This window comes from Mus musculus, chromosome 16 (genome assembly GCF_000001635.26).
Source record: "Mus musculus strain C57BL/6J chromosome 16, GRCm38.p6 C57BL/6J".
In the NCBI taxonomy this organism is placed as follows: domain Eukaryota; kingdom Metazoa; phylum Chordata; class Mammalia; order Rodentia; family Muridae; genus Mus; species Mus musculus.
The window spans coordinates 18,299,792-18,323,003 of record NC_000082.6 but is presented as its reverse complement, the minus strand read 5'-3'; the positions used below and the strand labels follow the sequence as shown (position 1 = coordinate 18,323,003).

Genomic DNA, 23,212 nt, shown 5'->3' with positions numbered 1-23,212 from the left:
GGTCACAGAACAGGTGCTAGGTGAAGGTGCCTACCCATTGGTGCTGCTTATATTGTGCATTGTGGGAGCTAAGACCTGGGGAGCACAGGTCTCAGGAGCCTCCTACCTGTGAAAGCAGCGAGTGTGTCTCCGGTGCCTTCTGTTAAAACCTAACTGCACCAGCAGCAGAGTTGAGCTTCATTTCTACAGCGCAGGCAGTAAAGGGTGGCTGTGAGCCTTCACTCGATAAGCTGGGAAGTGGCATGGCCCCTCCTTGCTCTCCTCAGCCCTTACCCCTTACATTCATGCAAACTTCCCCGCACCAGCAAAAGCAAAGTTGTGTTTCCGTTTGGGGTGACATGGCCTAACATTCATGCAAACTTCCCCACACCAGCAAAAGCAAAGTTGTGTTTCCGTTTGGGGTGACACGGCCTAACATTCATGCAAACTTACCCACACCAGCAAAAGCAAAGTTGTGTTTCCGTTTGGGGTGACACGGCCTAACAGTTCCGTAGTCTTGGGTGATGTGTGAATCCTGGGTTTGGCCGGAGCCTACTTGATGGTTTATTCCTTGAAGACCACCTGCAGGTAAAATTAAAACAGGAAGAAAGAAAGATAAGAAATTGGCAAGTGGGGTCTAGTGAGATGGCTCAGTGGTTAAGAGCACTGTCAGCTCTCCCAATTCCCAGCAACCACATGGTGGCTCGCATGGTGGTATAAGGGGATCTAATACCTTCTTCTGGCATTCAGGTGTACATGCAGCAAAGCATGCATGCAATAAATTTAAAAAAGGAAGGAAGGAAAGAAAGAAAGAAATTGGCAAGTATACATCACATACAGTAGGTAGTAAAGTCCTATGTGAGCCAATTATGACTGCACACAGTGGGCTCAGGCAGGACTAGGTAGATGGGAAGGAGGAAGAGGATGACACACAGCAACAAAGGCAACACTGCTACCTTCCTGTTCCCGGGGGTTACCCTGTACACCTTTCAATTATGCTGAGCTGTTAAGAGATCCACACTGAGACCTGGTCTGAAATCTTTGTCCAGCTTTGGGTGACTGAAGTTCACCTATTCCTCTCTCACAGGAGAGTAGTCGAGGCTGTACATGTGGCAGGGTCCACCCACCTCAGCCCTGCTGGAAGACTCTGCTTCAGCAATCCTGGTCTATAGGGGCAATCGGTGACATTCACCAGTCACCACCTGGGCCTCACTGCACAACACCTGTACACTTAGTTAGTCTGAGACCCTGGAGACCAGTCTTGACCCAATCAATAATAGGATAATTAAAAAACAGACTTAGAAGACCTGAGCCTTAAATAACAATTGGAAACCAGATGGCTCACACCGGTATTCACAGCAGTGGGGAGGCAAGCAGGAGGATCAGGAAGAGTTCAAGGCCAATGTGGGCGACATGAAACTCTGAGGAAAAAAAAAAAAAAGATTGAACATAAAGCCAGGCTTGGTCCTCAGGTCTTACCTATGGCTGTTACAGATGGCTTGTGAAGTGGGAGAAAAGTCTCCTTAGGTTTGTTCCCTTAGAAGAGGTGTGTCCCAGGGGATGAGATTTGAGGTTTCAAAAGACTTGAGCCACTCCCAGTAACTCGTTTCTGCGTCTGACTTGTGGATTAAGTTGTGAGGTCTTAATGTTCCTGCCAGCACACCTTGGCTTGGCCATCATGGATTCTCGCTCTCTGAAGCTGTGAGCCCCGAATTAAACACTTTCTTTTATAAGTTGTTCTGGTGGTGATGTTTTATCACAGCAATAAAGAAGTAACTAGATAGCTACATACAACCACAGGATGTTATGGGTAGAATATGTCCAGGTTCCTACCTTTAAATTCTAACTGCAGAAGCTGGAAAGATGGCTCATCAGTTAAGAGACTGACTGTTCTTCCAGAGATCATGAGTTCACTTCCCAACAACCACTCGGTGGCTCACAGCCATCTGTAATGGGATCTGATGCCCTCTTCTGGAGTGTCTGAAGACAGCTACAGTGTACTCACATATAAAATGAAGAAAATCTTTTTTTAAAAAAATCAGAAAAAAACATTCTAACTACAGATGGGTGTAGTAGTGCAGACCTTTAATCCCAGCATGCCAGAACTAGAGCCAGGTGGCTCTTTACGAGTTCTAGGACAGCAAGAGGTACAGACTGACCCTATATCAAAAACCAAAAAAAAAAAAATAAAAATTCTGACTGCCAGTATATCAGAATACAACTCTCTTTGGAGACAGAACTTCAAAGAAGTGATTAAGGTAAAATGAAGCTACATGGATGGGCCTTGGTTCCATATGCTGAGTGTCCCGAGAAGAGATGAGAATATAGAAGACGGATGCTGTGAACAGAGATAAAGGTCAGGGACCTTGGCAGAAACTCCCTGCCAGAGCCTCCATCTTGGACTTCCAGCCTCCAGAGCTACGAGACAATGAACTGCTAATGTTGAAGCCACCAGCCTATGGTGATCTGTCAACATACAAGTCACTGGTCTGTGCTTCTGATGGAGATGAAGAGACCTAATGGATCTCACTAAATTAGCCCTGGGCAACTGAACAAAAATAAGTCATATTTTCCCAAGTTCACTTTGGTAGCTACTTCTATCCCAGCCCCAGGGATGTCTGGTCATGGTGGCAGACTGCAACCCCCAGCTGTCACCTTAGGTATGGCCAAGTAGCCTTCTGAGTTGTTCACTAAGAAGACAAGTGAGCGGGCTGGTGAGATGGCTCAGTGGGTAAGAGCACCCGACTGCTCTTCCAAAGGTCCGGAGTTCAAATCCCAGCAACCACATGGTGGCTCACAACCATCCGTAACAAGATCTGATGCCCTCTTCTGGTGTGTCTGAAGACAGCTACAGTGTACTTACATATAATAAATAAATAAATCTTTAAAAAAAAAAAAAAGAAGACAAGTGAGCAAGTGGGCAGTGCTGTAGACCCTGGCCAAGATCCCTAAAGATCAGTACAAACACCCCAAAGGTCTAAAGACCCCCAGATCAGAACCACAAAATACAAAACGGAAAAAGATGGTGCTTAAGGTATATATACAACTCAGTAGTGGAGGGTTGGCTCCAATCCTCAGCACTACAAAAATAAAACCATAAAGCAATTATTGAACTCAGGGCCTTAGTTCAACCTAGCATAATGCCTTCTAAAGGAATAGGTCAAAAGTCAAGCACAGGAATGCTTATCACTGTGGTACGTCAAAATCGATAACTGATTACATGAAATACTCTTACAGACAACCTAAACAGCTTTAACAAGATTGATTGATCAGTAACCACAGTAAGTCAGTGTATTCTGTCCAGTCACCCAAAGAGCCGTGTTCTGGTGAAACTTGCATTCTTCATAAACGCAAACGCAAGCATGCCTCTTCATTTCCTCCATTTCCTGGGAGAAGTTTCAGTGTTTCATCCCCTTCCATGCACAAAACTGACAATGATGCATTCTAATTAAACATGTTTTTCATGAGCATGTGGTGTGTATGCATGTCTGTAGGCACACTTGTTTATATATGCACGTGCACATGTGTGCATGCGTTTGTGCACATGCATGTGGAGGCCTGAGGCTCATGTTGCAAGCCTCCTTCAATCGCTCTCTGCTTTATTCATTAGGACAGGGTCTCTCAATTGAATCTGGAGCTTGCCTCATGGGTAGCCTAGTTAGTCAGGTTGCTCCAAGGACTGGAATTACAGACAGGCCACCATGTATCAATTACATGGGTGCTAGGAACTGGAACTCAGAGCACAAACGAAACTTCATGGGCACCACAGTCCCTCCATGTGTTAGCTGAGGGAGTTGTTTCTGCTCTCATCTAGCACTTGATGTGGGTGCTTATCTCTTAGTACTTCCCTAAATTACAGAATCTCTGCAAGCCATCAGCACTTCAACTTGTGATAAAAATGACCCAGCAGTTAGTGTTCTTGAGTAATTAAGCAAACACATTTCTTGTTTATAAATATGTAGTTGAGTTACTGGAAAGATGGCTCCGCAGCTAAGAGCAGTGGCTGCTCTTCCAGAGCACTCGGGTTTGAGTCTCTGCACTCACATGGTGGTTTACAGCCACCTGTAACTCCAGTTCTTGTCCCGGCCTCCATGGGCTGCATGCAGGTGATGCCGACACATAACAACACCCATAGACAAAGTTCAAAAACAAGAAGCTGAACGCCTAGGATAGGATTCTGCTTACACAGATTTTTTCTTTCCCCCCTTTTTGATTTGCTTCGTGTTTCATTTACTAGAGTTATATCAGAATCAGCTCTCGGGGCCGCAGAGCTTGTTGAGAGCACAGGCTACCAGCAGGGACTTCCTGGTTCCACTGTCCCCAACTCATTGTCAAGGAGTTCAGGAAACAAGAATGGAGAGGAAAGAAGCCGACCCTACCCCTGGGAGAACTGGGTCTCCCAGCCCGGTCCATGCAGACTAACGCCTTGGGGCTATGGTTTCTTCCTCCTAGCCACTGCAGGATGGGCTCGAGACTAGTGTCCTTGTGAATGCTGGCATTGCTGACAACTCAGGGGACAACTCTACCCCAAAAGGGACAGGACAGAACTTGGTTGCTGAAGGTGCAGAGAGTTGTTCTGAGTGTCTGTGTCTTTATCAAGGACAGCGATGACATCTCCCTACCCTAGGTGACTCCTGGAAGTGAGAACTGGGACAAGGGGGTGGGGCACTCTGGATGTGGTGAGGCTTCTACAGGAGACCCAGAAGGGCTGTTTCTATCCTTATTCTACAAACAACATGGGGCAGTCTCCCAGAGGATCCCCGTGACCCAGGTGCTGCTGATGTCCAGTGTGTCTGTCCTCAAGCTCCTTTTGATGGAAGTTCTAGGTGTGCTTGGGGGTTTGCCGTGGACGGGCAAATAGGTGGAAGGAAGAAAGCACCCCACCCCAGCCTGGCCCGTGTCCTTGGAAATACCATTAATCCTTACTGGGTTGGCACTTTTGGGGTATGACATGGAGTGAGGCTGTCCCACAAGATCTAGTAGATCTGTCCCATCTAGCTGAGCCACAAAAACCTATCAGTGGCCATCAGAAATACACCTCCATGCTTCCACGCTGCCTCCCATAGCGGCCTGAGAGAGATTCACTCAGGTAAGGCAGTAAAGTGTGATAGTGTGGTCTTTTTAGATGGAGGTTTCATTGGGTAGCCTTGTCTGGCCTGGAACTCAAGAGATCTGCCTGCATCTGCCCCTCTGCCTCTGCCTCTCTAATGCTGGGACTAAAGACATCTTGACTCTACTACCAGGAAAATAATTTCAGAGTGACTCAGTATGAAGCAAAGTTGAGGTTTATTGACAAGAGATTTTAACATAGATTTTTGACACAGAGGATATCATCATAGAGACACTCAGGTATGAGATAAGACACACCCAGGGGCAAAGGCATGGGCTTTCCCAGAGAGCCACACTTCAGTGTCTTCTAAAGGTACATCTCAAAGGGTACTGTGCCGCGTGAAGGGACATCTCAGAGGAGCATGCAAATTCCATGCCTCCTGAAGAAGTGTCTCAGAGGGTTGCAGAGCTCATACAGTGGCTCCTTGGGGCACTGGGTCAGAAGCTGATAAGGGTGACAGGGAGGGCAAGGGGTACTTTTACTGTACACAGGTTTCAATGTTTGTGAGATTCTCAGCAAATGTCAGTAACATCTGGGTAAAGTACTAAGGCCATGCTCATGGGCGTTAACGCTCAGGCCTTAACAAGACATTGCTAATCTGACATTCTCATTTGAAAAAGAAATCTAAATAAGAATATTGTCTTTAAGATTTATTTTTATTATAAATTATATTTTATGGATATGTGCACAAAAGTACAGGTGCCCACAGATACCAGGTGTGTGGAATTTCCTAGAGCTGGGGTTCAAGGTAATTGTGAGCTTCCTGATGTGTATTCTGGGAGTTGAACTCCAGTCCTCTGGAAGGGCAGTTTATGCTCATTAACTGCGGAATCATCGCATGTACCTGCCCAATGTAATCAATCTTAACAGCAAATATTCATTTTTTACTAGAATTCTGAATTCTGAGTTTGTGAGACAGTTCAACCCTTTCCCTTCCTCTGTCTTCCAAATTTTCTTTCTATCCTACCTCATACTTTCCTCTCTTCCCAGCACCTGCCTGTCTCCTGAGCAGGGGCCCTGTGGATGGGTAGCAAGGACTCAGGTGGAGCCGAGGGTGGGGTCCTTACTCACGTTGCTGCTGCTGTAGATTTAATGTTAAACAAGAGAGGCTGCAGCTCCGAGGTGGAGCACATGCAGGCCAGCCCTAGCACATGGCTTCCCTTGAACTTTCTTTTCCCAGGCTCATCTTGGCAGCCAACAGAGATGAATTCTATAACAGGCCGTCCAAGTTGGCAGACTTCTGGGGGAACAACAGTGAGATCCTCAGTGGTAAGTGTGTCTCCGAACCTGGTGAGCAGCTGTTAACGTGATCCACTTGTCTTGTGAGGTGGCACCCACCAAATAGGGCTAGTAATGGCCATGCATCCACATGCAAATGCTGAATGCATAAGTAGCCATGAATAATGGCTTTGGGGGACTTGGCCAGCCCCAGAATCAAGTATCTCTAGATGTGAGCCAATTGTTAAGAGACAGTTTGCTCTTTGCTTTAAGGCCTCTTAGGGAGGTGAGAAGCTAGCCCCACTAGAGCTAAGTGTTTTTGATTCTGTCACAGTCGGTGAATCTCCTGGAAGCTCTGGCCTCTCTGCTCTACTGTCCCATGACCTCTGGTCACTTTAGTCTCCCTGGACCTCCAGAACTGTCCTCAGATCACAGAGACTGCTAAGTCCCGTGGGGTTCATGGCTCATAAGTCCTGTGGAGTTCATGGGCTCCTCTCATTTGTTTCTTGTCTTTCAGACCCTTTATCTTTTTTTTTTTTTTTTAAGATTTTTTTTTAAATGTATGTAAGTATACTGACAATGTCTTTAGACACACCAGAAGAGGGCATCAGATCCCATTACAGATGGTTGTGAGCCACCGAGTGGTTGCTGGGAATTGAACTCAGGACCTCTAAAAGAGCAGTCAGTGCTCTTAACCTCTGAACCATCTCTCTAGCCCCATCAGGATAACTTTTTATCTTACCAGTTCCCTTTGTGTTTTTGCTGGTCCTTCTTACCTTTTTACCTTCCATCCATCCATCCATCCATCCATCCATCCATCCATCCATCCATGAATGGAATGAGTTCTCTATGTAGCCTTGGCTGACCTCAAACTTAGAGATCCCCCTGCCTCTGCTTCCCTGAGTAGTGGGAAGGCATGTGCCACCACATCCAGCTTCTTCCCTTTCACCTTATTTATTTAGTGTGTGTGCGTGTGTGTGTGTGTGTGTGTGTGTGTGTGTGCATGTGTTTGTATGTGTGTGTGTGTGCATGTGTTTGTATGTGTGTGTGTGTGTGCGTGTGTATGTGTGTGTGTGCATGTGTTTATGTGTGCGTGTGTGTGTGCGTGTGTGTGTGTGTGCATGTGTTTGTATGTGTGTGTGTGTGCATGTGTTTATGTGTGCGTGTGTGTGTGCATGTGTTTGTATGTGTGTGTGTGTGCATGTGTTTGTATGTGTGTGTGTGTGTGTGTGTGTGTGTGTGTGTGTGTGTGTGCGCGCACTCCTGCCATGGGGGTTTAACATCAGGCTTGGCAGCAAGCACCATTATCCACTGATCCATCTTGTCAGGCCACCTCAGTCTCACTGTGTGTTTCTGGCCGGTCTGCAGCTTGCTGCCTCTGCCTTCTGGGATTAGAGGTGTACACTATCATGTCTCACACCCTGGTCCACTCTTCCTCTGAATGTCCATGTTCTCATAAGGTTTATTTTTGGTGGGTTTAGGTGGGAGAGGAAATCCTGACTCTGTTGCTTGGCCAGACAGTGAGAGCTAATTCATTTTTCAATTATTGATTTGTAGGGGGTTTTTTGTTTCTGATTTGTTTTTATGAATTCTGGTTAAGAGTCTTTTGATGGATAAGTGAGCTGCCAACTAATTTCCTTAGTACTTTTTGGTGAGCAGAACATTATTTTTTTTTAATTTTTATTTCTTATGTATACAGTGTTCTGCTTATGGGTATGCCTGATCCCATTACAGATGGTTGTGCTCACCATGTGGTTGCTGGGAATTGAACTCAGGACCTCTGGAAGAGCAGTCAGTGCTCTTAACCTCTGAGCCATCTCTCTGCCCACGGAACACTGTTTTTAATAAATACATTTTTTTGGTTTGTTCTTCTTTGTCTTATTCAGGAACCCTGTTCCTCTCCCAGGCCATGACATTTTAAACTCTAAGTTGGCAGTCTGACTTTTGTCTCAAATTAATTTTTATTGTGTGTATGTTTGAGTTCATGTATAAGTGTGTGCACATGTGTACATGGAGCCAAAGGACAACTTCAGGACAGACAGAGTCTCATTGGCCTGAAGCTCACCCGTTTGTCTAGACTGTCCCATCACAGTCTCCCATGATCAGCCTTTCTCTGCCTGTACCACCTCATCCTGCATCTTAGATACAGGTTCTCATCCTTGCCAGGCAAGCACATCACTAACTCTCATCCTAGCTCTGCAATCAACTTGTGTGCCTGGGGTGAGTTAAGGGTTGAGATCTATCCCTCTGGTGACTGGTTACTGCAGTCAGCTGAGCATACATGGGTAGGTTTGCTCAGGACACACATGTCACACTGAACTGTATGTGTCTGGGTGCTACAGTCTCTGTCACTGTCCTTATGAGCTGAATACAGTGGCTGCACCTGATCTTTTGAGCCTGAGAGTTCAAGGTTCTAAATATTTTTTAATACTGTTTTAAATGGTACATTTAAAGTTCCACTTTCTAAGCCAAGCATGGTGATATAACCCAGTAATTACAAAACTTTTGAGTCTGAGACAGGAATGTGACCATGAGGTCCAGGTCAAGACCTTCCTCATGAGACCCCAACTTACAAAAACAAAACAAAATAGGGCTAGGGATGTAGCTCAGTTGGTAGAGTGCTTGCCTAGCATGCATTACATAAATCAGGCCCGGGTGGTATACACTGGTAATTTCATCACTTAGGTTAAGACAGAGGAATCAGGTGTTCAAGGTCAACCTCAGCTAAGTAGCAAATTCAAGACCAACCTGAGCTACATTAGACCTTCACTCAAATACCAGTGAACAAGTGAACGAGTAAACATTGGTTCTCCAGCTCTCGAGCCCAACACCATGCTGGTGCTGGTGGGTTGTCGGGTCTGTTTGGCTTTCTAACCCACCCTACCATAGAGCTTGGTTTTCCTTCCTGGGTTCACGTTGTATATTGCTTTCTCTGTTATAATTGATTTTGAAACATGACATTTTAGGGCTAGGAAGGTGCTTCATTGGGTAAGAGAAGCATGAGGACCTGAGTTCAAGTTCTAGCATGGCCCAGCAGCACGCCCTTGTGTGCCTGTAACCCAGTCTGTGGGGGCAGAGACAGAGTCACTGAGGCTTGCCGGCCCCCAGCCTAGTTCCAAATTTAGTGAGAGACGTTGTTATAAAGGGTGAGGTGGAAAGCGACAAGATACCTGTTGTCTTTCTGAAGCTCCCACTCATGCACAGGTACACGTACAAACACATTCATATTACACATACGCACTCATGCAAGCAAATACTTCCTCATATGACATCTCTTTTTTTTTTTTTTTTTTTTTTTTTGATTTTTCGAGACAGGGTTTCTCTGTGTAGCCCTGGCTGTCCTGGAACTCACTTTGTAGACCAGGCTGGCCTCGAACTCAGAAATCCACCTGCCTCTGCCTCCCGAGTGCTGGGATTAAAGGTGTGTACTACCACACCCGGCCTCATATGACATCTTAATGATGATTTTTACTCAGACTTGAGTGCAGTGGCCTAATGGTCTGGCTGGGACACCTCCTGTTTTCTTTTTTTGTTTGTTTTTTGTTTTTTCGAGACAGGGTTTCTCTGTGTAGCCCTGGCTGTCCTGGAACTCACTTTGTAGACCAGGCTGACCTCGAACTCAGAAATCCTTCTGCCTCTGCCTCCCAAGTGCTAGGCGTGCGCCACCACCGCCTGTTTCTCTCTCTTTTTTTTTTCCTCGTTTTTCTAAGGTCTCTCTCACACATACACATCCCTAAGCCACACCTCTCAGCTCCTCTCCTAAGGCTCATTGAGCCTGGACAACCCAGTGTGGGGCTTAGTGGCAACAGCATCTATCCTATGAAGAGCTGTGTGTCCTGGCAGAGCTGTGGAACGTGCCTCTTGAGGACTGAGCAAGAGGGTACCAGCGGGGCCCATCACAGGAACTTGGCTGCTGGTAATGTTGTCATCTGCTGTAGGGCTCGACATGGAGGAAGGCAAGGCAGGAGGAACATGGCTGGGCATCAGCACACGTGGGAAGCTGGGGGCACTCACCAACTACCTACAGCCCCGGCAAGAGCCAGACGCCCGTGGTAGAGGTAAGGCATCTATGGGACCAAATGGGACCTAGGTAGGACAAAGCCAAGACACACTGGGGAGGAGCTTAGGCAAGACTGGCAGAGTGATGGAAGTGTACAGATCTTGGTACAATGGGGGAGGAAGAAAGGCACCCTGCCAAGGTTCTGCTGGTGCGCCCCACACCCTCCATGCCTCTCACAACAGTGACAGGAAGAAGAGATGGCCAGGTATTGCCAATGTGATTATACCAGGCATTGTCCTTCAGGCTTATGACTCCCTGACCGCTGTATCATTGTGCCCTGCTTGTTGAGTTTCACCTTTCTTTTTATTTCTAAAAGAGATTCGGCTGGGCAGTGGTGGCACACGCCTTTAATCCCAGCATTTGGGAGGCATAGGCAGGTGGATTTCTGAGTTTGAGGCCAGCCTGGTCTACAGAGTGAGTTTCAGCAGAGCTACACAAAGAAACCTTGTCTCGAAAAAAAAAAAACAAGAGAGAGAGAGAGAGAGAGAGAGAGAGAGAGAGAGAGAGAGATATTCATTTAAAGACTGGAGAGATGGCTCTGCGATTAAGAGCACTGACTGCTTCTTCCAGAGGTCCTGAGTTCAATTCCCAGCAACTGCATGGTGGTTCCACATGGTGGTTCACAACCATCTGTAATGGAATTCTATGCCCTCTTCTGCTGTGTCTGAAGATAGCAACAGTGTACTCAGATAAAACAAATTTAAAAAAAAAAGATTTGTTTATCTATGTATATATCTTATGTATGTAAGTACATATATGCCTGCATTTGAAGGCATTGGATCCCATTATAGTCCTTTGTGAACCACCATGTGGGTGCTTAGAATTGAATTCAGGATCTCTGGAAGAGTGGCCAGAGTTCTTAACCACTGAGCCATCTCTCCTTCCCCGAGTTTCATCTTTCTTTTTTTTTCTTTTTCTTCTGTATATCTGTATAGCCCTGGCTGTCCTGGAACTCACTTTGTAGACCAGGCTGACCTCGAACTGAGAAATCTGCCTGCCTCTGCCTCTCGAGTGCTGGGATTAAAGGAGTGTGCCACCACACCTGGCAAGTTTCATTTTTCTTAATGCTGTATTTCCACATATATCCAGAGTGGGCAAATGGTATTTTCTTAAATTTATCTGTTCATTCCACCATGTTGAGATTGAACCCAGGGCATCGAACAAGCTAGACAACGGTTTGGCTGTCCTGGGACTTCCTGTTTATACCAGGCTGGCCTCAAACTCAGAGATCTACCTGCCCCTACCTCCCAAGTTGTGGGATCAAAGGCATGCCCCAACCACTACCCAGGCCTAGAAAGTATTTTTAAAAGTGTTCTCCATAGGGCTGGAGAGATGGCTCAGAGGTTAAGAGCACTGACTGCTCTTCCAGAGGTCCTGAGTTCAAATCCCAGCAACCACATGGTGGCTCACAACCATCCGTAATGAGATCTGATGCCCTCTTCTGGTGTGTCTGAGAACACTGATAGTGTACACTCATACATATTTAATAATAAATAGATAAATTTTAAAAAGTGTTCTCCATAATAATCCAGTTATCAAAGTATGGCTGACTCCAGATGTTGGAGTCCCAGTGGAACCCCTCTTCCTATGTCCTCCTGGGGCAGGAATTTACATCTGCTGTCTTGGCCATTGATATGTGTGCCCTGCCTACAGGTGAACTTGTGTCTCACTTTCTGACCAGTGACATGGACAGCCTGTCCTACCTGAAGAAGGTCTCTACAGAGGGCCACCTGTATAACGGCTTTAACATCATAGCAGCTGACCTGAGGTGGGTTTGCTTTGGTAACTAGGCCTTGAACAGTTCTCTACAGGTCCCTGCCCCAGTCAGCTTAGTTCCCTTTCCCAGGACTTCAATTAAGGGGCATTTGGCAAGCATTTCAGGGCCTAAGCTGCCTCAGACCCGCTGACTGACCATAGGGATGTAGAGATCACTGGCTCCCTATGTGAGAGAACTGCAGTGCAGAGCTGGCAGTGCTGAGCCTGAGGAGCCACTTGCTTGGGGTGACTGCAGCTGGGCATCATCCCTCTTGTGGGATGCTTCATAACAGGCAGTCTGTCCTCACTAGGCCCATGAACTCCCGGGTGGTTCTCATGTTGCTGATATGGCTGTAGGAACACACGTTTTATATGCTTAGCCTTTCGGGGGTAAATATCCTTATCTCCCTTTACCTACCCCTGATGTCAGCGAATGCTATGAGCTTCCCCCAGAGGGAGGCTGCTGTCTGTCTATATGCAGATGTCTGTCCTAAGCTGCCTTCTATCAGAGGGTTGGGTGGGTCCTTAGATGAGCCTGAGGCTCAGTGTGTCTTGAACATCCATTGTGTATGCTGTGCCCTGTGTCATTCCTGGGCTACATGGATAGATTGGCTCGATGTGGAAGCTGAGTGAGGTGCAGTGGTCACAGGAAGAAGGCCCAGAGTAGGAGCTGGAAAGGCATGGTACCATCCTCCCTTCTCACACTGGGGGTTCCTAGAGGCCATAAACCTATGCTTGCCCTCCTCTCTAAACATGGAGCTACGTATGCATTTTTCATAGTAGTTCCATGTATGTTTGATCCAGCCCCAAGAAATCTGGGGGTTACGATGTACACAGGAATTCAGTGGCTATGTCAAACAGCTGGAAACCAGGCTGCTGTTTAAGCTGAGCAGATCCACATTGGCTTCTGCAGGTGGGCCTCTGGAAATCTGAATAGCCTTCCTTGCTGTAGACCCTGCAGGGTCAGAGGGCTGCTAAAAAGCAATTTCACAAGTTAGGCTGCTTTTGCCATGGCTGAGGCTGCAGGATATCAGTTGGGTACTGAGAAGCCTAGGTTCTAAGCTGGGCATGATAAAGCACACCTTTAATCCCAGCACTTGACTCAGAGACAGGCAGATCTCAGTGGATTCAACGACAGTTGGTCTACATAAAGAGTTGTAGGCCAGCTAGGACCAAACAGTGAGACTTGGTCTCAAAACAAGCAACTAAGCCCTAGGGCTGCAGAGATGGATCAGTGGCTCCAAGTGCATGCAGCTTTTGCAGAGGACAAGAGTGCAGTTCCCAACACCCATGTCAAATGACTCCTGCAACCGGAGCTCCAGGGGAGCCTAGTTTCTGGTGTCCACAGGCACCCATACACATACAATAAAAAAATAACAACAAATATTTAAAAACAACTTCAAAAACAACAAAAAGAAACCAAGGCCTACAACAGAGGTTTGGCCTGGCCATAGTTGTCCCTGGACTGGCCTTTCCCTTGTCTGTCCATGGCAAGGATGACAGAGACCCCAACATAAGTACTCAATACCATGGGTCCTTACACAAAAAAAAAAAAATAAATAAAAGAAACAAAACAGAATAACAACCCCCAAAATCAGTATCTCCAAAATGTATTAGCTAAACATCTTAAAGTTTCAAGGGTAAGGTGAAGAAGAAAATAAAAGGAATACGAACCCAGACTGGGACTGCTGGGTCTGTAGGCAAGTCATGCCTGGTGTTCATGTGTAACAAGAGGAATGGTCTCAATAACCAACGCCACCATGTCCGTGTTCATCCATTTGGAAGGTATTTCAGACTCACTTCTAAGGTCCAGCTTATCCTGGGCCCCCATAGTCAAACACATGAGTCTATGGGGGCCATACCTTGCCATAGCATAATGCAAAATACATTTAGTCCACCTTCAAAAGTCCCCATAGTCTATAACAGTCTCAACAGTGTTAAAAGTCTAAAGTTCAAGGTCTCTTCTGAGATTCATGCAATCTCTTAACTGTAATTTCCTATAATGTCAAAATTTAAAAAAATCAGATCACATACCTCCAACATCACAGGGTATACTACCATTCCAAAATGCCATAGTGAGGAAATCCTGGACAAAAGCAAGACCAAAAGCCATAACTCCGCATCTCCATGTCTGATGTCAAAGCGCTCTTCAGATCTCCAGCTCCTTTCTGCCTTGTTGACTACAGCACAATGCAGCAGCAAGAAACTCCATTCTCTTGGGCTCTTTCCACAACCTGTTAGACTAATTGCATTAACAAAGGAAGTCTTAACCAAGTTTAGATAGACCTTGTCCTCTGGTTTACTCTCATGAAGAGTATTTTGGTCAAGTGTAGCAAACTGAGAAAGAAAAATATAAAGTGTGTGGTTCAAGTATTAAAGGGGCACCAGAAAGTGCAGTGGAGCTAAATCCTCAGTTCTAGGAGATAAACAGATTAAGGGAGTGGTGGCCTCAGGATAAGATCCCACCCCCACAGTGACACACTTCCTCCAACAAGGCCACATCTCCTGGTAGTGCCACTCCCTGAGCCAAGCACATTCAAACCACCATGGTGCAGTTATCACAACATATCGGGGCCATAGAATATTTAGAGAAGTATGGGGAACTTAGTGCTTTCTCCTCCCTAGTTCCAAAGTGAGCCAGAAGTATACCTATAGGGCTGGACAGTGCCTGGTGTCTCTGGCCTAGCTTTCAGGCCCAGAGCTGAGCTGAAGTAGGCCATTGTTTGTGCTAATAGCGAGCCCAGGCTAGAGGCAGGACTGTGAGATCACTGAGCAGTGCTGGGAACAGAGGTGCTTATGACTCCCATCTGACTTTCTCTGGCTTTTGGCTTCTATTCACAGCACGTCAAAAGGAGATGTTGTTTGCTACTATGGAAACCGGGGGGAGCCTGAGCCTATTGTCTTGACACCAGGTGAGCCTGCTTTGGTGTCTAGACAGGGTGGGGACTGCTCCTATATTGGGAATACTATGTGGTAAGACTAAGCAAGACCCCTGGGAAACAGCATTATTGGGGTCCAGCAGCACAGCCCTGGGTGAACTAACCTGGGGCCAGCTGCTTTCTCTAGTCACAGCCTGTGGACAGTCCTTGCTAGTAACATCTTGGGTCTGTGGGCCTTGTACTCTAACTTGGGTGCCTACAACTGAGCCATTGGCTCATATCAAGTATCCCTACCCCTAGGGAAAGAGTCAGTGTCCTCAATAACATCCATATCCCACCTCTTGTGACAGATTTCATTTGTAATAGTTTCCTCATCTCAAAGTCATGAAGCCTTTCTTAGGCAGGTGGCACAGGTTACTAAGATTGCAGGACACATGTCACTCCTGCCCAGTGAGGAGCAATGGGAGGCCCAAAATGTTGTGTTCCAGGTGGAACTTAAGGGAGGTGGGTGGAGCCCCCAGGAAAGCTGGATAGTCCTATCCTGCCTGAGCTACTAGTTCCAGGGATAATTGTAGAGTCTGTGGTCCTAGCTTACTGCATACCAGAATTCATAACACAGGTTTATATCAACACAGAATTCCAGCTTTTCATGACTGTCTGGGGATGTTTGAGCCCCCGGTGGGCCAAGGGGCTCCAGAGCTTCCACCAGTTTGCTGGGTTATGTCCAGGCCAGGATGTCATGGGCTGATGAGATCCTAGAACAGGCAGCCCACACCAAAGCATAGGTTCTAGTCCATCCCACTAGCTCTCCCACACAGCTCACAAGGGACTCTCTGCCAGCTGTGGGCACGCTGGCTATAGTGCCCTCAGTGCCCTCGATGCTGTTTGTGCTCCCTTTCTTGTGCAAGCCCCAGAACAGGTCCAGTAGCGCCCCAAGGACCAGCTGCTGTCTGACTTGACGTCCTGAGTGTAGGCAGTCATTTGGGTTCATCTTTAGCCAGATCTTGCCACTCTGCTGCAGAGCCCTTTTGTTTCAGCTCCTTGGGGTCTGCAGATCCATTGAAGGGGGTTTGTATCCTAGGAGTCCATCTCCTACCAGCCCAATCTCAAGTGTCCGAGAAGCTCTTGGGAGAGCAGCTGGAAGCTAGGGCATGAGGCCTGCTGTTCTCAGAGTGGAAGACTCCCTGACAGAGCTTATTTTCTAGTACAGTTTCTTCCCATCTACTCCATGATTTATTCCTGAACTTGCCTCTACTTGATCTTTATCCACTCTTTTCTAGTGTTGAGACTTGAACCTACAGTCTTACACCTACTAAACATACTCTTAGTAAACACTCAGACCTCTGCTTTTAAGCAGGCCACTTGCCCTGAATTCAAATTCAGCACTGACTACATAGTGAGTGCCAAGCCTGTGTTACAGAATGACGTTCTCAAAAAACAAACCTTCATTGAAACGTGACTCTTACATGCTGTGCACGTAAAGTCTATCACACAGCCAGCTATGGTGACACAAGCCTATAATCCCAGCACTAGGAAGGCAAAGGCAAAAAGACAGTCATAATTTTAAGGCCAGTTGATGTACAGAATAAGTTCAAAGCCAGCCAAGGCTCCATGACAAGCCTCTTTCTTAAGAAAGGAAGGAAGTAGGTGGGGCTGGTAAGATGGCTCAGTGGTTAAGAGCACTGGCTGCTCTTCCAGAGTTCCTGAGTTCAATTCCCAGCAACCACATGGTGGCTCACAACCATCTGTAACAGGGATCCAATGCCCTCTTCTGAAGACAGCAACAGTGTACTCACATACATGAAATAAGTAAATCTTTAAAAAATGGGGGAGTGGGGTGGGGCTGGTGAGATGGCTCAGTGGGTAAGAGCACCTGTCTGCTCTTCTTAAGGTCCGAAGTTCAAATCTCAGCAACCACGTGGTGGCTCACAACCACCTGTAATGAGATCTGATGCCCTCTTCTGGTGCATCTGAAGTCAGCTACAGTGTACTTACATATAATAAGTAAGTAAGTAAATAAATAAATAAATAAATAAATTTTTTTAAAAAAGGAAGGAAGGGAGGAAGGCAGGTAGGAAGGGTGTTTCTTATAAGCTGGGAGTGGTGGTACTCAGGCTGCTGAGGCAGAAGGATCATAGATTGAGGTCAGACTGGACTCCATTAACAGTCAACAGACGCTGGGTGTGTTGGTGCACACCTTTAAATCTTAGCACTCAGGGAGGCAGAGGCAGATGATTCTCTATGAATTCCAGGCCAACCTGGTTTATACATTGAGTTTCAGGTCAGCCAAGGTTACATACTGAGACTATCTTAACACACCAAATAAATTTTTAAAATAAAGAACTGATGGTGACCTGGGCATGGTGTGCACATCTTTAATCCCAGCACTCAGGCAGAGGCAGGCAGATATCTGTAAGTTAGAGGCCAGTCTGCTTTACATAGGGAGCTCCAGTAATTCCAATTTTTTTTCGTTATCCACCAGAAACCCCCAGATTTATGTGCACCTGCTCCCGCTCATGTCCTGTGTAGTGGGGTTTATGCATTCTGAACATTGTCGTTTGGGTGGAAGCAGCCATGTGGTGGAGGAAGCTGACCTCTAATTTGGCTCACTTGCCTTGGTGTTTTCAAGTGCCTTTACCCCAGAGCCATGTCACTGGCCCATACATCTCACTCCATTCAAGCCTGGAACTTCCACGTAGTTTGCCAAAGCATCTATACCATTTTACACCTCTGCCAGCAGTTTGCAAAGGTTCCTGTTTCCCGAGCTCCCACCAAGACTTACTGTTCTCTCTCTTAGGGAGAGGGTTCTAGAGGTGAAACCCAGGCCTGTAAACATGCTGAGCACATACTGTGCCACTGAGCTACATCCTCAGGCCTTTGTTACCCACCTCCCCAACCCCACATCATTACCACTACCTCTCCCTTTTCAGAGAGGGATTAGAGGCTCATCTATCCCAGGCTAGCCAGACTCACACTCAGTGTATCGAGGATGGCGTTGAGTTTCTGACTCTCCCACTGCCTCCTTCTGAATGCTGGAATTACAGGTGTGATCTATCCATCTGGAAACTGTGTTCTCTTGTAGTCTTGTAAAAGTTCCTTCTATAATCTACAAATCTCATTGGATACCTAACTTGCAGAAATCCTTTCCCATTTTGTGTTTAAGTAAAACTTCTTTGGCACTGTTTTTTTTTTTTTTCGAGACAGAGTTTCTCTGTATAGCCCTGACTGCCCTGGAACTCACTCTGTAGACCAGGCTGGCCTCGAACTCAGAAATCAGCCTGCCTCTGCCTCCCAAGTGCTGGGATTAAAGGCATGCGCCACCACTGCCCGACTCTTTGGCACATTTTTAAAATACATAACTTTAAATGAATATGAAGTCCCATTTATCTCGTTGATATGCTTGTGTTGTCTTACGTAATAAATCATTGCTCACTGGGTCATGAAGCTTTTTCTTTTACAAATGTGTTTACTGCCTGTGTGCATGTGTGTGCGCTAGCACATGCACTCACATTGGGACACAGTCTCATTCAACCCAGGCTGACCTGGAGCTTGCTACGTAGGCTGACCTCAAACCTGCCAAATCTTGCCTCAGCCTCCTGAGTTCGGATTATAGATACATGCCACCATATTTGATCCTAAAGTGGGTTTTAGAGATAGGTTTCATATAAACAAACTTGCCTCAAACCTTTCTCTCTGTTGTGCATGTGTGTGTGCGTGTACATGCCTGTGTGCCCACACCTCAGTTTGCATGTGGAGGTCAGAGGACAAACTTGCAGGAGGCAGTTCTCTCCCTCAACCAGGTAGGTCCCAGAGCTTGAACTCAGGTCATCAGGCTTGGTGGCACGTGCCTTTACCCACTGAGCCATCTTTCTGGCTTTGAGGTAATTTTTGCATAGTGTGAGAGGTCAGGTCCAACTCCATTCTTTGTGAATCTCCCAGCTCCATTATGGAATGGTCTTCCAAACTAGTCCAGAAAGAAAATGCAGTGCCATAGGACTGACAGCTTCACCTTGGGGGCTCCAGTAGAGCCAGAGTGATGGTCTAGGTTCCCAGCTGGACCTGTAGAATTGGCTTCTACAGGTGCCTTGTTTAGGATGCTTGACTGTAAGCCATCTGCTCCAGCTACCTGTGGCCTCTGCATGGCCAGGCTGACCTTCTTCCTATAGGAACCTATGGGCTAAGCAATGCCCTGCTGGAGACGCCCTGGAAGAAGCTGTGCTTTGGCAAACAACTCTTCATGGAAGCAGTGGAGCAGAGCGAAGCACTCCCTAAGGACGTCCTTGTCACTCAGCTCCTAGATGTCCTCAACAATGAGGAGGCGTAAGTGAGCAAGACCCTCTGGGGCAGCCACACTGGTCTAGAGCAGGGAAGAAGGCAGGCTCTACTACCTTCAAGGTCTGTGACGATTGGCAAACAGATTGACTCATCAACTGTAGGAATGCCTTACCTGACATGTTCCTCTACCCACTTAAGACTCAATCCTATTCATCTTGGGGAAGCATACAGGGTGTCCATGGGGCCCTGGATAAGAAGAGATGGTGTAGCCAGGGGCCTGTGCTCAGCAAACCTTAGGGAGAAGAGCCAAAGAATCCAGAAGCCAGTCAGAACAGGGTTTGACATTGTTTGCTATGTCCTGTCTCCAGTGACCTTGAAGCTAGGCGGTAGGCAAAAACACACCTGTCCCTGGAAGGAACAAACACCCCACATACATCCTCTTCCATGCCCATAGCCTTCTTCATGGGGCACCCTCAGACTCTGGGCCCTTGGGCCTTAGCCATCCAAACCAAGAGTCCGGATGTCCACCATGCCACTTTGCTCAGCCATGTGACCACATGGTCCTCAATCACTTGAGCAGGCCAAGTATGGCTTTGGCTTTTCTTATTGATAACTATAGTCATGGTACAAGTTGTGCTGGTTGGTGAGTCTCAGGGTTTCAGTGGGTTCTTGTGTATGGCCAAATGCCCACAGGGTACCACTAAGACACAATAGAGAGTGTATGTGCCATCTGGATGCCTAGGTTTAGTGTTGGAGTGGAAGGGTGGCAAAGTAGAAGAAGCCAAGTAGGAAAGTTATGAATAAGCCTATGATTCCTCTCCCCACAGGGCTCCTTGGGAATCTCAGGCAGCTAGCATGGCATATAGGGGTCCCCATATACATAAGCTACAGACAGGCAGTAAGGACTAACAGCTTCTCTGGCCCTCTGTTCTTCTAGACAGCTGCCAGACCCAGCCATTGAGGACCAGGGCCAGGAGTATGTACAGCCAATTCTGAACAAGTATGCAGCTGTGTGTGTCCGCTGTGCCACCTATGGCACCAGGTGATCTGGATTGGGACTGCTGGGCACGTTCACTTCCTGTTGGGTATCCCCCACAATACAGCTGGCCATGGCTAGGTACCACCCCTGACTCAGTGCATTCCAGTGTCTCTTCAGACTTAACTGTAGGTTGATCAGATCCTTTAGGTAAGGTGCCCGTGCATAGGTCAGGTGGGTCAGAGCTCTGGCCTCCTGAAGCTGCCAATGTATCCTAGGTGGGGCTTCTGGCTGCCTCACCTGTTCATAGAAGCCAGAGATGGCATTTGGGATGTTTCTGCTGGCAGATATTGGTTGGCAGATGCCCTGGCACTGCTTTTCCAGAGCCTGTGATTTACATGCTGGATGGCAGCTATGAGCTGGTCTTTCCTTTGTGTGCCAGCTCTTTTGAAGGGCAGGAGCTTACACATGAGAACCTACTCAGGATGGGCTGGAAGGAACAAGCAAGGGAGCCAGCTGACTTAGCCTGGGCCCGTGGAGGAAGAAGGAGATACAGGAGAATTCTAGGTGAACAGACCATGCACCTCAAGTCGTTGAGAGCTCAACGTCTTGTTCTTGAACATTCAAACATGGCTAGGTATCTGGGGGCCTGGTGTACTGCCGGTGGGGTCAGATCTGGGACCACCCTGTAAGGAATGTGGTAAATTGGTATTTTTTTTTTTTTTGGCTTTTTGTTGTTGTTGTTTTGTTTTGGTTTTGGTTTTTTTTTTCTTTTTGTTTTTTCGAGAGAGAGTTTCTATATAGGCCTGGCCATCCAGGAACTTGCTATGTAGACCTGGCTGGCCTCCAACTCAGAGATTCACCTGCCTCTGCCTCCTGAATGCTGGGATTAAAGGAGTGCGCTACTACCACCCAACCTGTGAAATGGGTCTTGCTATAGAAAAAGGTCAGGCCAAGCTGAAGTGTTTTAGAGCAGCAGTAGTAGGACTCTCCCACTATGTGCTGGCCAAGGGCCCAGATGCCTCTGGTGAACCCCTCATGTCTTCAAACTTGAGGCTATTATTTTAATAGCCCACCTGATGCCAGAGCTGAGTAGCTAGCTCAGACCTTGGGTATGATGGGTACCCTTCCTACCTCAGGTCTGGTCCCAGCCATGATGCTAAAACACGGGGCTGGGGCTAAAGGATGCTTTCTTTCAGAACCAACACCATCATCCTTGTGGATGCAAATGGCCACGTGACCTTCACTGAACGGAGCATGCTGGACAAAGACACCTCTCGCTGGGAGACCAACACCTATGAGTTCACACTACAGAGTTAGCCCCTGCCAGGTTCCAAGGATGCTGTTCCTGAAGGGCCAGCGTGGACAGGAACCTTTCACGGCCACTCTGCAGGTCTGTGGCTCAGCCAGCACCCCTAGGACCAGGTTGTTCTGATTTGTGTCCTCATACTCAGCTCAGGGTCTCTCTTTGTACCAATGGAGAACGACAGAGTTAAATACTAGGCGTGAGTCAGGCCTGGGTATGCCGTATGTGAACACACAGACCTGTTTGTTGCTCAACCCCACTGCCACTGTGTGCACCTGACTGATGAGTAGGATCATGCCTCTCACCTCACACGTTTGGGCAGTGGGTCTCATCCATGGACGGGTAACAAAAGCAGACTCTTTACAGAAACTGGAGATCCTGTATTTGTTTGTGTTCATATGTGTTCGGTGGTTCTTCATATACGAGGACCCTGTGTGCATTTTCTCAGTCCTGTAGTGTGGACCCTGGGATCTCTTAGACCCCTGCTTGCCCAGGATTGTGGGTTCTGAGCAAGACATCTTCAACCAGTCCCGTCCATCTCCCATTGCCCTTGTTATGGTATACACCATAGGAATGTGAACTTGAATGTGCACAGTTGATAATAAATCTTTGAAGTTGTAATGAGTGTTGGCTTTTTCTAAAAAAGACTATTTTATTGGGTTCTTATATATCTTACTCCCTTCCATCCTTATTGTACCCTAATCCCTTTCAACCTCCCAACTTAGTAGATGAGAGAAAGATGGTTAGAGGGGAGAGGGTGGGCATGGACCTCTTTTTGCTACTTACTACTGATAGGGGCATTGAGTTCCTTGGGTCAGGTCCAATCTTCATTGTTAGGATATTTCCAACTTCTCATTAAACAGCAACATCAGCAACCGGGAGCAGCAGCCTCCTCAGGCCCTCTCTGGGGTCTCTTATTTGTACCCTCTGCAGAGTCCCCGGAGTTAAACTATCTGAAACTGGCAAAAATCATGCCCCTGCCGGTGCGTGAGGCAAATCATAATCACCTGCTTCGAAACAGCCTTTTATCCCACACCTGGGATTAAAACCAAAATATTCACATAACATAACTGAGTTTTAAAAAAAATCTCACTACAAGTTAATGGTGTTTCAGCGTTTTCTTCCTTTGGGTGGTAGCAACAGTCAGAACTGTATCATGGTGGGTCAGATGCCCACTTGAGAATCTTTATTTTTACATAAGCTCTGGAGCACTGATGGATGCCTGCAGGTCAAGCCATCTGTCTGCCTGTCTGTCCTTAGGCAGAGCCTGGGTGTGAGAGCACCTGTTTGTGACTACAGAGTGAGCTGCCACCACCGGGGAGTCATCAGCGTCCCTAGGATCCTTTGGTTCATAAGGAGGCCCTAGAAGAAGAGATAGTGAGAGGGTGGTAGGATTGGGGAGGTAGAGAGAGGTCAAGGGGGTGTCTTTAACCCTAGATCTTGGGAACCATGCTCCTCTGCCCTACCAGCTACAAGCCCATAGCTCAGGTTCCTTGTACCTCTTCAGCCACCTGTCTTGGTATTTTGGAGTAGTGAGCCAGGATGGTTCTGAACTGGGTATTCCAGACTGAATGTGATTAGTTGCTGGTCCCTCTAGGGAAGAGCAAGAGCCTGAATTTACCCTTCCTGTCTCTACTATCCTCCTCTGGGGTCC

At 47.1% G+C, this 23,212-nt stretch overlaps 1 protein-coding gene across 11 annotated transcripts in view; it reads left to right on the top strand.

The window, feature by feature from the left end:
- Positions 1-22,179, top strand: part of Tango2 (transport and golgi organization 2) — a 47,274-nt gene extending 25,095 nt beyond the window's left edge. For 5 of the 11 annotated variants that reach the window (NM_001359108.1, NM_138583.2, NM_001359109.1 and 2 more), the window contains exons 3-9: positions 6,270-6,358; positions 10,246-10,365; positions 12,021-12,135; positions 14,964-15,034; positions 19,168-19,321; positions 20,214-20,318; positions 21,452-22,179. In NM_001359108.1, coding sequence (NP_001346037.1) covers positions 6,270-6,358; positions 10,246-10,365; positions 12,021-12,135; positions 14,964-15,034; positions 19,168-19,321; positions 20,214-20,318; positions 21,452-21,572 — 775 coding nt within the window. In that variant the 3' untranslated portion in view covers positions 21,573-22,179. Of the gene's footprint in view, positions 1-3,216; positions 3,261-6,269; positions 6,359-10,245; positions 10,366-12,020; positions 12,136-14,963; positions 15,035-19,148; positions 19,322-20,213; positions 20,319-21,451 lie in introns of all 11 variants that reach the window. The other 6 variants (NM_001359110.1, NM_001359111.1, XM_006522230.2 and 3 more) reach the window with 2 other exon arrangements.
- The last annotated feature ends 1,033 nt before the right edge of the window (positions 22,180-23,212 follow it).